At 38.3% G+C, this 14,714-nt stretch overlaps 1 protein-coding gene across 9 annotated transcripts in view; it reads right to left on the bottom strand.

The window, feature by feature from the left end:
• The window catches only part of TTC29 (tetratricopeptide repeat domain 29), a 343,118-nt gene that overhangs the window by 46,068 nt on the left and 282,336 nt on the right, over nt 1-14,714 (bottom strand). For all 9 annotated transcript variants that reach the window (XM_071808005.1, XM_071808004.1, XM_071808007.1 and 6 more), the window contains one exon: nt 11,693-11,924. In XM_071808005.1, coding sequence (XP_071664106.1) covers nt 11,693-11,924 — 232 coding nt within the window. The remainder of the gene's footprint in view (nt 1-11,692; nt 11,925-14,714) is intronic.

Below are 14,714 nucleotides of genomic sequence, written 5' to 3'. Positions count from 1 at the left end.
TCCTATCCAAGTATCGCTAAGGAATTAAAACCTCTGTCCCACTGCCTTATCATAACCAACTCCCGTGTTGTGGGTATTTGCATCTTCATAAATGGTAAAGATTCCAGCTTTCTCCATCAGAAGATAATTCTTTCCTATTTAGAGACCACATTGAGGACAAATATTTTTCTAAGCTCGCCATCAAAAGAAACTCAGGGAGCACACACAAAAAGGGTGGCTGAAAGGTGCTTTACAATATATGAAAACAAATTAAGCTTATTAGTAGAACTATCTTCACAGGGAAATATTACCATGCAACTGGCAAAAGGCAACAAACTAACAGTTTCTTGTTACTTGGCTTACAGTTTCAAAGGATGCAAAATATTTTCTACTGTATCAGCCTTATTGACTATACTCAGCTTTAACTGTTCTTACTCAGATACAGATCAGCTGTTAAATGGTGAGAGCCTCAGGTAAGGCTATTGCACATACCTATTACCTAACTCAAGGGTTCAAGGCTCAGCTGAGCAAGTTAACAGCACATTTTACAGTTATGTACGTAAGAAGTACTTTAGCAAACACCATCTGAAGAAATACTACACTGCAAATGCCACACTATTATTGTGACAATGAATAGAACATGGTGATCTCTTTCTACAAATGTTGAATGTCGCAGTACACACAATTTACCTGAATCGAAAAGATGGTTTCAAACTTGCACTGTAAGGAATCTAAGTTCCTGAGTTGATAGTCAGTTCAGCTTGGAATTGAAAGGGATGGAGAGATAACATGTACTGCATTGGAATCTCATTCCAGCACTTCCAGAGGACTCACACTGATGTCTTCTTCACTCTTACCAAGACAAGAGAGCCACAGTGCCCTGCTGTTTTGATTCTGTGGTGACAAAACTGGCATGAAGAAGGAATTCTACTGCAGTCTGCACAGTATTACTTTATGCTGCAGACCGTGTACAGATGGCTCAGGGAATGGGGGATTTAATTCGAAAAAAAAAATAAAAAAACAGTTGCAAGAATCTAAATGTAGAACTTAAATGTTAAGATCCTAATGGTCAAAAAGTAGGATCCTGGATCGGATGCACAATGTACCTGTTGAGACAGTCCAAACTGCATTTTAAGAAACCCCCTAAAAATCAGAGTAGGACTTAAAATGAAAATTTTTTTAAAAAGCCCCAGTATGTGCAGCCTACAAAAAAAAAAAAAAAGCAGCTGTAAATCCTCTTAAAAGCTTAGGGCTACCTCAAAACCTCCTAGAAGACAGGGAAGCCTGTGGGATATATTGTTGTGTGTATATAATGATGTGCATATATATATTCTGTAGGTGTAACTAAGGATCAGAGTTCAAAATACCCTGGAAAATCTAGACATCTGGGTGCGGAGCCCCTAGATCTCTTACTCATTTGAGAAAAAATAGTCTGAAAATAAACACTAATTTTCTCTTCAAGCAAAGGTTAAAATGGCTTCATTGCTGACTTCATCCATTTGCCAATTGTTGACAGCTGTCAATAGAGGGATTTGACTTCTTTATCCAAGCATCACAAACCCTACATTAGTATCTTCAGAGAAAGATCTTGACTGTGAGAGCTGCAGTTTCACTGCCCCAGCTCAATTACTGCATTCTTGAACTGCAGTGTATTCATTTGTGGGCACTGGGGCAGCCAGTGGGAGGGTATTGATTGGAGTATAATGTCATGTATAGCAGCGAGAGTAAGATGAAAAGTGTTTTCTGCTTAATGGGTCGGTATTAAGTAGGTGGGAACGGCTTCTAATTAGCCAACAATTGCTGTGTTTCTCAGTTTCCCTCCTTTCCCTCCTCCTGTCGGTCACCAGCTGCCAATCTCTCTCTCCTTTTCCCTTTTTGTGTGGAGTTCATTGCTCACTGCAGTGAAAGCCTTTGTTTAAAAAAGAGGGCTCCCAGGGTCTCATCTGCCAGGGTACAGCTTGCTGCCTGCCATGAGTAGCAACTGTCAGTTTATTTTATCTCAACCTTTTCATCATTCTGCTGAAACTGGTCGAGTGAAACCACCTGAGAGACCTGAGGATTCAGTACCTACAAGTCATTAGCCAGGACTGCTCAGTCTCTCCCCACACAGCAAGTCAACTGAACACTGCTTAAAATATAGTCCACTTTAACCCCGTATTTTCCTATGGATGTATTAGAGCTCTGTGCATCTTCCAGATTTTAGTTTCATGATCATTCCTTGAACATACTACACCTATGATTAGTGAGTAATACATACTCCAGTGCTTCTCAACACAAATGCTCAAGCATTGTTCTTCAGAAATACAAAATATAATAGAATCTATTTATTATAATGCCTTCATTCTGAGCCTTCCACCTATCTCAGCTATGTTTCCCAGCACAAATATCATACCTAGCAATACCCCCAATTACTTGAACCTCTGCTTACCTAGAAGCTTTTCATAATGCATCTCAGATAAAAGGGACAAATTCTGCTCATAGTTACACTTGTGCGACATACCCTTCTCCCCACCCCTCAATCAACAAAATTTTATGGGGATAACAAAAAGCTATATTCAGCCCATAATTTTAGCATATTTGCAACATGGAAATGGGAACTCTCTTCACCATGCAGTTTCTCTCTCTGCATGTACACGTACGTATACTCCACATGTACATTTGCCTTCCAAACAGCTAACATAATTGCAGTACAATCATTAAAAACTTAGCAAAGTATGTGAGGGAAAGAAATATTTTATTTTGAACCAAAACAAAATCAAATTTATCTAAATCAAATTTCAAAATCATTAGCTTATACCATCTTTTTCTGGTAATCACAGCTAACTTGTTGCAGCCATTATTAACAACTTTAATATAGTAACTGCAGTGTTGCTTTCCCTCATGTAAACAGTGAGCCATTTCAAGATATATGAGAGATGACAAGGACACAAACCCAGTTATCCTCTAATATATCAGCTGATTCCCTAATGCTTAAAATCGTCAATGTTTCATCTCATTTCTGTTCTTACTGCAGCATAAGTGTGTGTACTTGTATGAATCTCGACAAAATAAAAAATAATTTTCTTTTATATTATTCTCAAAATTGAGCTAAAGGTACAAGTGAGGATAAACTCACTCTTGGGGAATTATACATCTCAAGATGCTGTTCAGCAGATTGAAAGGTACTGGAGCCAAAGGACTGGGTTCCACAGCACCCTGAAGTCACATTTTCTACCAGGAGAAAAAAAAGCATAGAAATAAATAGAGGGCTAAAAGTGCTGCACCCAGGGTAAGAAGTCAGTGGATATCCCAGAAGTACCAACTCCACGCAGTATGCATCCCTCTGTCCTCCTCATTCCTACCATCCATAACATTCTGATTTTCTTTGACACCAGCTACTAGGGCATGATCTAAAGTTTCTATCCTCAAATTCCTTGGGTGCACACCATGAGCTGAGCAAGACTACTATATGCCATACTCATCTTGCGTTTTTCAGGTTCAATTTTACATCAGCAACGAGTTGAAGGCACAGCACTATCACTTAGATGCCCAGTTGAGACGCATAGACACAATCAGACAGCTGAATATGTACATGTGATCTGTAAACATCAGGCAGTATGAAACACACTTTCACAAAAAAAAACATGGTTTGAGCATCAGCTTTCACAGACATTATGATTAGCACACGAATAATCACAAGGTTTAGATGTGAAAGGTGCTGGGCACTTGCAGTTCCCATTTCAAAAACTGCTGCAGAAGGTTTATTCCTCACAGGAGCTGTCATCAGCTACATTGCATTTGTCAAACATCCATAGCAACTAGACCTCAAAAGTTAAAAAAAATACGGCACAGTTTTCAGGAAAAGGAATTGTATCAAAATACTGTAGCAACTGTGTAAAAATTATGAAAAAATCTGATTCAGAACAATTTCAAATTGCTCTCTCCAATCAATTACCGCATCTGATACTTATTAATGTCAGTATTACAGGGTAGTAGCTACATGGTCAAAATCATGTACTTGTATGACACACTATGGAAAATACTGTACAGTTACTTGGCTCTGTGGCAAGACTTGGATGAGCCCTTAAATGGGAATATTCTGTATTACAGATAAAATTGAATGCTTAACTGAGTGAGTAAAAACAAGTGTATGAGCCTAAGGGCATGGTCATCTACTTAAGCATGCATTTGGGTCTTCGGACTAATTAATCACCTAGTTGTACACTTAAACTTAGTCAATCCATTCACACAGGTGATTAAGATCTCTTTAAAGGCTACTTTGATACTTCACAATTTTCTATTAACCGGCTTACCAAGATACCCAATATGAAGTGTCATTCTTTCCAGTGTATTCTCTGATCACAACAAAACTAAAAACACAGAGCACGAAGAGCAGTCCCAATATGGTAAATATGAAAAAACTGAAACACCACTCCTAAAAAACCCATATTGGTTCTATCACAAGGACAAAATATTTACCTAGTAAGGTATAGGTTGACATGCTAGCTACATGCTAGCTACTTTGAAAACATACATAAAATTGTGATTTGGAATGAAGGTGTGGGGCCAAAAAGGGAGAGAGAATAATCTGCAACATAAAGGGGAAAAACAAGAGAGACAACAGAAGGGAAGTAGGGCACAGAAGAGACAGTCAAGGAAGAAAACTAAAATAAAGCATTCATAAAATTCACAAAATATTCCTGATGATTACAGAAAGGAAAAAAAAAGTGTATTTTGGGGCAAAAGAAGTATAGTTTCATAAACACTTTAATTGAGGAAGTATGATGTTTCACTTTTTAAAAATAGATTGGCTCATTCTAAAGGTAAATAATTTCACTCTTGACTATCTTTAGACCACAGAGTCTTAATAAAAACAGCAATTTGTTACTTAAACATAAGAGAAACATAAAACAATACGTCTAGACAGGGGAAGGCACCTCAGAAAAAAAACCCCTCAAAGATGCAGAGAAGCAAGCTGGCTTGGGAGACTAAGGAAAAGGAAGGTGTTTGATACACTGACTGTGACTCCTGAGATGACCTAAGGGTTCTGTTACAGAAAATATGCACTGAATACAGTTTCTCTGTCTCGGCTTTGATTTTCTGCATCCAAAGATTCTTGGGGAGCTTTTGGTAAGGAAGGGTTTGCAGTAGAGAGCGGTTTTCATGTTGACTTCAGGTCAATCTCTCTCAGCTGGCATGTTTGCAGACAGCACCAATAAAAAGTTCTTGATGAAGTTTAAGTGGCAACAACCTTCTCAATATTAAACAAAAACATGAAAGTCTGCTCTTTGATTCTTTCTGAAGATCAATTTCCCTTTTGAGAATGAGAGCATAAAACCCGTGTCCTACAAGATCAGAGCAGGACTGAGCTTCCGCCCCAAGAATTTTACTTTTTAAACTGGTAAGGAAATCCACTTTTGGTAGAAGTACTGACAGTGTCATGTGTAAAGCTACGCTACTTGAGTGCATAAAGCTACACTAAAGGGTCTGACAATATACCGTAGTTTGAACACCACTTCCAGCATTTCTTTTCCACAAGAAAGAGCAATTTGCCTTATTTAGGGAACCATTTTCTGCTGATCTAGAAAGCCTGTCTGAGAAAACACAGCTGGATGCCAACACTGTTTAGCACGGGATGCGTCTAAAGCAAATGCATGGTGAGATTTAGACGTTTCCATAGAAAGTATCAGACGGAAGAAAAATCTAAATGAGATCCAAATTCTCCTCTGGTTAAGATGTTTTTATATAACTGTAGATGACAAGAACACTCACAATCGCGTTAGACAGGACGATAATTTAGGAAGTTATAACATCACTTAGACATACAAGAACTGCCAACTTTTGGCAAAGACTATGAAGAAACTTCTAACACATTGTTCCATGGTTAAACATTAAAATATTCTACAAAACCTTCTCTCAAATCTGGTACTGCCAATCCACAGACCTGGCCTAGATCTGATCCTGTCTAGCAATATCCAGTTATTTAAGGCAGTATTTAGAAAGAAATCATAGCTGAAAAAACTGAATATCAGCATCCCCTTGTATTTTTCAGACAAACTTTAGCCATCAGCAGAAAAGAGAAGCTACTGCACTCCAAACAAAACTGACACAGATGTTCAAACTGCATTCTCAGACTCTTCATTGGGAATCTGGTGTGGCCAGCCACTGATCACAATATGCTAAATAACTTCCCTGTCACCCTCAGTTCTTCTCTTCACAGCTGATTCTTTCTGCAGCCCAAGCAATAATCACTCTCACTTTCTAAAAATATCAGAGCATATCATTAAGCATAGTCAGATACTTATAACCAACCGTCAGTTAATAATAAATAAGACACATGAACCACATAAGCTGATTTTCTGAAACACACCTGTTCCATGTAATCAACACCTATATGTAAGCACGCTGTTTTTCAACATTTACTTAAAGGTATTTTGCATTAATATCAAAGGTGCAGTAGTACAAAAAATGACTGAGATTTTTTTAAATTCAAAGTGAGATAAGCTAAAATTCAGCAATTGATGAGTGCTAGGTTGTGTGAATAAGAAGAGGCAATACAAGTTTAGAAAATTTCAAAGAGAAAAAGATAATGACTTAGCCATCACTATTTTTTTTTTTCTGATAATTTTCCTAAATGTATACACTTTGGTATTTCTAACTACACTTTTGTGGGTTTTTTTTCTTTCTGGAAGTGAGCAAATTATCCTATTTGGTAAACCCCACAGAAATGTGCAGAAGCCATCCTGTGAATCTCAACAGGACACACTGAAGCATTTGAGCTACTTTTGAAACACGTTTATTAAGCAGTGAGCCTTTGTGCCTCTGGCACAGGGACAGCCTTGGAGCCTGTGCTTGGTCACATATACTCTTTCCATAATTTAAAAATCAGTGTTTTTATTTAACAGTGTGAACAAATGTATAATTCCCTTCTTTCATGTTCAGTTGTATTTGCTGAGAAAATACAAAAATCTGTCTCTAAAAGCTTTTCTGTTTCTCACTATTTTTGGTCATATTAACAATACATTCTGAAAAAATGAATAAACTCTCAGTTTGCATTAGTCATGGCAATTGGGAAGAGAACCATCATTTGGCCTGTTCAAATTCAATCTAGCTACCTCAGCACTGACAACATTTACCTTTAATTATCCTTACTCAACAAGTTTGTTACAAAACCCATTAATGTACTATCAAGGAGAAACATTAAAAGAAAATATTAAGACTGCATGATAATTTCAGTCACCAGACAAGCCTATATATTTGCCTTTTGTACATGTTAACTGCAGAATAGAATTTATTAAGTAATAAACGAGTCAAACAATATAACAGACACACAAACAGGGGCTCTGAGGGAGCACATGCACAATTCCGGTAGTCTCACATCAGTATCATGATTTGCCAAAACCTATGACAGAGCTTTAGATAAGAAATAAGCAGTGAAAGGAATCTTCTAACACAAGCCTCTGCCTTTCCACTGACATCATATAAGAATTATTTTAAGGATGAACATCTGTGTAAGGTACAAAGACTTGCTGTTTTTGTAGTTTTGATCAGGGCACCGTATCTTTTCATTCTCTTAAATATTCTCAGATCAAAAAATCTGCTACCACTGATGAATATTTACTGGGCAAATACGAAGTATAATTTATAATGCACCTTCCTGATGAAAATTGGTTTTGATTTGCTGAAGTACAGTCAAGCATTTAGGGTACAGTGCCAAGGTAGAACAGTTTTATTAGCATGCATTTGAGGTAACTAACATAATTTATTAATGGAGGAAAGACAAGATTTGCAATGTTAGAAGTTTTCCTGGAATTAGTGTACTTCAGAAAGAAGAGACAGTAAAAAAGCAGTTTATCACATTATGTAGCAGACTGTTCTACTGTTGGACACTATTACCAAAATGGCCCATAAATTACATGGTCGTGGCAAGTTACAGTAGAGAAATGTTATTAGAATTTGTTTAGTGTAATCTTTGATCTCATATCTCACTTCTGGCTTTACCATTTCTTAGGGATAATCCTTTTATTAATGAATGGCAAAGTCACATGCAAGTCTAATCTAAAATGCACCTGGGAAGGTCTCTTTTCTTCAACACATTAACAATTTTGTGCTAGACACATCTTTTACAAGAAAATGACTACAAAATACCTTAAAGATATTTTTAAAATGTTAATTGGTAGGATTACAATTTGACTTTTTCCACAACAAAAAGGAGCTGTTCACATTATGGAATGCATCGTTACATACATCTATGAGCGGGAGCTGGAAAAAGACTATTGAGGGACTACATATTTGGGAGTAAGAACAAAAGCTCGTTATTTTCCAAGCTCTAGTTTTAGCTGGCACATGCATTTTAAATCAGATCGAAGGCTGCTCAGGTATGGAATGCTAGAAATAGTCCTGATCATGCTAAAGCTGATGGTACAAGACAATTCCATTGATAACAAGACTTCACAATTAATGATATAGGTACAACAATAATTTATGCTGCATTTCTAGCTATTAGTAAAAAACCAAAACAACACCAAAAATACTCCCCAAAACCCCAAACCAAAACAAACACAGAAAACCTACAGTGAAATATGTCAATTTTAAGAAGTTCTTCAAAGTCAAGAAATGTAGAACTAAATTATGGTTAAAAGCATATACCATTTCTCAAGAAAACAGCTGAAGACTTTTTAGTATGACGAAAATAACACCTTTTCAATCTACTCTTAAAAATGTTGAGATGATTTCAAGCATCCAAGGTCTCCTGCTGAGGCACTGCCCTGCCAGATGCAATGACCTGGACAGAGAATCACCAGACTTACAGAAAACATAATTCCTGGTCAGTGTTTCATGTAATCAATACCCAAAATCCGATCCAAAATTTCCCTGTCTTCAGCATCTTTAATTATTAGTCTCACTTTTAGAGGGTGGCAAGTCAGGAGATTATTTATCGAAAAACCTGTGAAATATTTTCTCATCAGACAACGTTACTCATGCTGTGAGTTTCTCTTTAGACTTTCACATGAAGTCACAAGCCTTTTTGCCTACTGATTCTGCCAACAATGATTTTTTTATACGTTTAGCTAAACGTAAGAAGATCAATAAAAATGTATTTGTTCTTGCAGTGGCATCTCACAACAGCATAAATAACTCTCTTGTAAGTGAAGTCAGGTGACTTAGTCAAATACAGCAGATAGAAACAATTCCATGACAACTTTGATCAAAGCGTCCATTTTAGTAATAATGTTGAGGTAAATTGAGTAATTAATGCTTCTTCCTGCCTGGTTATTGAAATGATTAATTTAGAAGATAAGCTTTGGTTGAAAGACATAAGGTATCTGGCAATACGTGAATTTAAATGTAATTGTTCCTCCACTAGCCTAAGGATTTCTTTTGCCTACGAATACAGAAACTAGTCTTATTTATTTTGTCACAGAAAAATTAACCAGTCAGAATAGCTAGAAATAAAAATGGATTATCTTCCTTCTCCCCTTCATTACACTCCCCTGCAGATCAAGAACTACCATTTCTTGTCTTTAGCTGCTTTATCCTCAAAAAGACTGAGAAAAATCTAGTAGATTATCAATGTTGTGCTGTTTGAAAGAGCTAGAAATACTGTTCTATTATCACAGCAGGAATTTCCAAAGTGATGAGTTCATTATAGGTTACACAGACATTCTGCTGGAAGGTAGGATAAAGGCTCTACCTGAACCTCAAAGCTGGTGAATCCGGATATTGAACTGGTGCCAGGTCATGTTTTGCCAGACACAGATATTAAAAATGTAATGCCAGTACTAACTAGAGATTTGGCACAGAAAGCATGAAGAATGTTACAGATTGTGCTGACAATGTGACACTATGTTTTCCTGGATGTAATCTGGGTATCCTGAGAGTAAGCATGGTGCACTAATGAGAAGAATGATACTGAACTGGAAGAGCTGCTAAATATGCAGTAGCCACAGGGTTCCTGGAGTTAACTGGAACTGAATTGAAAACCACAATACCAAAAGTAACAGAGGGTAAACTAGGTAGAAATGCTGAAGGAAAAGAATCTCAGCAGGTAAAACTTGTTTCTGGTACCACGCTTGCCATGACATAAAGGTCTCTTCTAATGATACTCTTTTTATCCCTGAAGTCCTGTTAAAGAGCAGCATGAAACTCAAGCTTAATGGGGCACACATCATTTCAGGATACAAATAAGTATTGCAACAGTCTGGAAAAAGCAATATATAAAAGTTGAATAGAAAACTTCTTTAGGTGTAAGAAGTAAAATACACGTTGAAGATGCAAAGATCATCCTATCTCTTCGGGGCTCCTGTTTTTATTTATTTATTTATTTTCCCTGTTGTTTCTGATTTCTGTTGGCTTCCTATTTACATCAGCTACAGCTAATGATCCTCAGATGAAATGCATATAAAATTGATTGACATTGCATTCTTCTTTGACCATCTCCGCTGGAATTCTTGGCATCTTCCCTACAGGTCTAGAAACTTAGTTAGTATCCCTTGCAGGAGACACGCACCCAATTAACTCTGCCGGCCAACAAAATCTGATTGTGACTGTGCTGGATATTAACTTATTAAGGCAAAAATCATAAATATATACAGTCATTGACAAAGAAACACATTATCATTGAGAAAGAACCGCCCTATTACCCTTACTGGAACTCTAAACAGAGTCCTAATTTGTTCTCTCTTCAGCATGCCAATGAACATCCTTATTCCACAATTCTTAGTTGCTTCCAGTGTTGCCTCTGCTACCCTGACTCCTGTTAACCCCCTAATATCTTCAATTACCAGGCTGTTAACCACTTATTTTATATATAAATTCCACAATTGAAGTTACACTTAATTGTTTCATTTCCATGAAAGGAAAAGATACACAAGGAAAGGATAGACAAGCAGTTCTTTGAGAGTATGATAAATGAGAGGGAATTTGGACACAGTAACTCTGAAGTTCCATGTAATGACTTTGCCCAGCTGTCATTTATTTCCAATGTTCTCCTGATTCAGGTGCTCCACAGGAAGGCAGAGAGTGAAGTTTTAAGGTGGAGTAGACTTATCTCCCTTCCCCAGCACAATACAGTTCAGTACTATTAATACTTGGTGATAATGCATAATTTGGTTTGTCTTGTATGGACATATAGCATAGAGGAAAATAAAGTACAGAAAATTCCACCCATGAAGAAAGAGGTCTACTCCAAACTCCTCCTCTACTCTTTATTTGAGACATGGAAACACAGTGAAGAAATCAGAGTTGCCCTTTTTTTTTTCTCTTCACCTCCAATATCAAGTATAAGGATGCCAAAAATAAAACAGCATGTTCTTCTGAATTCAGAACTATGTTCACCATGTCAAGCAGAAATTACTTTTTACTTTTAGTAGCAGGAAACTTCTTTTCGGATGCACTTGAACAACTGACTGCAAATGAATATTATTATTATATTTTTTAAGATTAAAATAATGATATTTGACTAAACAAATACACACTGCTTGCCTGTAACCGTCATGTTTTGGAAAAGAGCACTGAAAAAAGTTACCAATCATAGCATATCTATTTCTCCCTGCTATATTGTATTTAAACCTATTTAATTCAGCTTATGAAATAAGCACACAAAGGAGTAAATCTAACCTCCATTCAACACAAGGATTAAACCCAGGAAATAATTTAATAAAACTCTACAAGAAAAACGACTTAACTGTAGAGGACAATACAGCACTAATGCGTTTCATAACCAATGTCTTACCGACTGTAAGAGGGTCAGTGCACATGTCACTTTTGTTCTCCTTCCATTCCAGCAGGTACTTGAGGCTGATGGGATCTTCTGCTTCTATATGGCTTTTAAATGCCACCATCAGCTTATGAGCCTCCACAATGCCACGGTAAGTCTTTGTTTCACCCACTGAGGGCAAATTATTTAAAGCTTTTGCTGCCTCAAAAGCCTGACTGGTATATTCAAAGGCTTCATTATAGTTCCCCTAGTAAAGAAAAGAAAAAAAGGAAGAAAAGAATTGTAAAAACTACTTGTAGTCACCTATATTTTATCTCAACATTAGAGGCTGCTCCTCTGGCACCCCAGAGACATCACAGCTGAGAGGTCAGCCCACAGAATGACTCATGGCTGGGTATTAAGCAAATCACTCTCCATCACTGTTTCCTAACTTCTAAAATCCAGATCACACTACTCATCTTCCTCAGGAGCTGAATTGGTTTTTTGTTGTCTGTGTAGTATTTTGAACATACAAATCACTACAACAATGCCAAGTATTAATACTGATTCCAGCCAGGCCATTTAGGAATTGTCACTATCGTTTCACAAAGTTTAACACCTTTGTGGGAAAAAAGGTCCTGATTTACTACTGTGATACTAACTTTTAGAAAAGAAAACCTAAAAATGGAAAAAGGAGGTTGTCCTGAGGAGCCCCATACCTCTGAGGCCCCAGAGGAAGTCAGGACAGTGCAAGAATTTGCCTTGGTTGATGAGGACTGGGTTAAGGAACAATTAGGCAATCTGAACATCCACAAATCCATGGGCCCAGATGGGATGCACCTGTGGGTGCTGAGGGAGCTGGTTGACGTCATTGCTGGACCACTCTCCATCATCTTTGCCAAGTCTTGTGAAACATGAGAGGTGCCTGAGGACTGGAGGAAAGCTAACGTCACCCCAGTCTTCAAAAAGGGCAAGAAGGAAGACCCAGGTAATTATAGACCAGTCAGCCTCACCTCCATCCCTGGGAAAGCAATGGAACGACTTATCCTTGGTGCCATCTCAAGGCATGTCAAGGATAAGAGGGTCATTAGGGGCAGTCAACATGGCTTCACCAAGGGGAAGTCGTGCTTGACCAACCTCATAGCCTTTTATGAAGATATAACGAGCTGGATAGATGATGGCAGGGTGGTGGATGTGGTCTACCTTGACTTCAGTAAAGCATTTGACACAGTCTCCCACAGCATTCTCATAGCTAAACTGAGGAAGTGTGGTCTGGATGATCGGGTAGTGAGGTGGACTGTGAACTGGCTGAAGGAAAGAAGCCAGAGAGTCATGGTCAATGGGGCAGAGTCCGGTTGGAGGCCTGTATCTAGTGGAGTGCCTCAAGGGTCGGTGCTGGGGCCAGTACTGTTCAATATATTCATCAATGACTTGGACGAGGGACTAGAGCGTATGATCAGCAAGTTTGCTGATGACACCAAGCTGGGAGGAGTGGCTGACACGCCAGAAGGCTGTGCTGCCATCCAGAGACCTGGACAGGTTGGAGAGCTGGGCAGGGAAAAATTTAATGAAATATAACAAGGGAAAGTGCAGAGTATTGCGTCTGGGCAGGAACAACCCGAGGTTCCAGTATAAGTTGGGGAACAAACTGTTAGAGAGCAGTGTAGGGGAAAGGGACCTGGGCGTCCTGGTGGACAGCAGGATGACCATGAGCCAGGACTGTGCCCTTGTGGCCAAGAAGGCCAATGGCATCCTGCGGTATATTAGAAGGGGGATGGTCAGTAGGTCGAGAGAGGTTCTCCTTCCCCTCTCCTCCACCCTGGTGAGACCCCATCTAGAACATTGTGTCCAGTTCTGGGCTCAGTTCAAGAAGCACAGGGAACTGCTGGAGAGAGTCCAGTGCAGGGCAACCAAGACGATTAAGGGAGTGGAGCATCTCCCTTATGAGGAAAGACTGAGGGAGCTGGGTCTCTTTAGCTTGGAGGAGACTGAGGGGTGACCTTATTAATGTTTATAAATATACAAAGGGTGAGTGTCACGAGGATGGAGCCAGGCTCTTCTCAGTGACAAACAATGGTAGGACAAGGGGTACTGGGTTTAAACTGGAACACAAGAGGTTCCACTTAAACTTGAGAAGAAACTTCTTCTCAGTGAGAGTAACAGAACACTGGAACAGGCTGCCCAGGGAGGTTGTGGAGTCTCCTTCTCTGGAGACATTCAAAACTCGCCTGGACACATTCCTGTGTAGCCTCATCTAGGTGTTCCTGCTCCAGCAGGGGGATTGGACTAGATGATCTTTCGAGGTCCCTTCCAATCCCTAGCATTCTATTGATTCTATGACATAAAGTATGGAAAAGTACAGAAATTAAAACCTACAGATTTGTGGGATAAAAAGAGGTATACCAAAACCCAAGGATATTCCTAATCACAAAAAGAGAAATGGTCGGAGAAATATAAGCCAACTGTTACTAAATAGAAAACTTGAAGCTTTTATCTCTTTATCCTGCAGAATACAGAAATATAGCATTCCTGAATCCACTAAAAAGGAGTATAAACTACAGCAGATAATACCTTGAGAGGAATTAAAAAAAAAGTATAATGAGAACTAATTTTTATGTGAGATATAGAAAGAAATCTCCTGAACTTCTTGACCAAAGAGGAATAAAGAGAGAACTACGGAAAATCATGATAGGCTGAACAATACTGCTGAAAAGCTAAAATACTTCTTGGTGTATTTCTTCATCTTTTGAATATTTTTTATTTGCCATGGAGCTACTTTGAACTCAGAGATGGAGTGAAAAGTTGCAGAAACAAGCTTCTAATTTAAAAAGCATCACACCAGCACACCTCAACAGAGTGTAAGTAAGAGATTTGAAGAAATCTAAAGACAAAGAGATTGAATTGCTAGGAAATAAATTACAGCTTTCATTAAAACTAGGTAGTATAATCCAGGCTTGAAAAGTAGTACGTTTTGTATTGGTATTATATGTGGCAGTATGCAACAACTTTCTGCTCTAGTATCAGTATTGTCTAATGTTTATTTACTGCAGAAAAAAGG

This window comes from Patagioenas fasciata, chromosome 4, assembly GCF_037038585.1.
Source record: "Patagioenas fasciata isolate bPatFas1 chromosome 4, bPatFas1.hap1, whole genome shotgun sequence".
Classification (NCBI taxonomy): domain Eukaryota; kingdom Metazoa; phylum Chordata; class Aves; order Columbiformes; family Columbidae; genus Patagioenas; species Patagioenas fasciata.
This window is presented reverse-complemented; position numbering and strand designations above follow the sequence as displayed.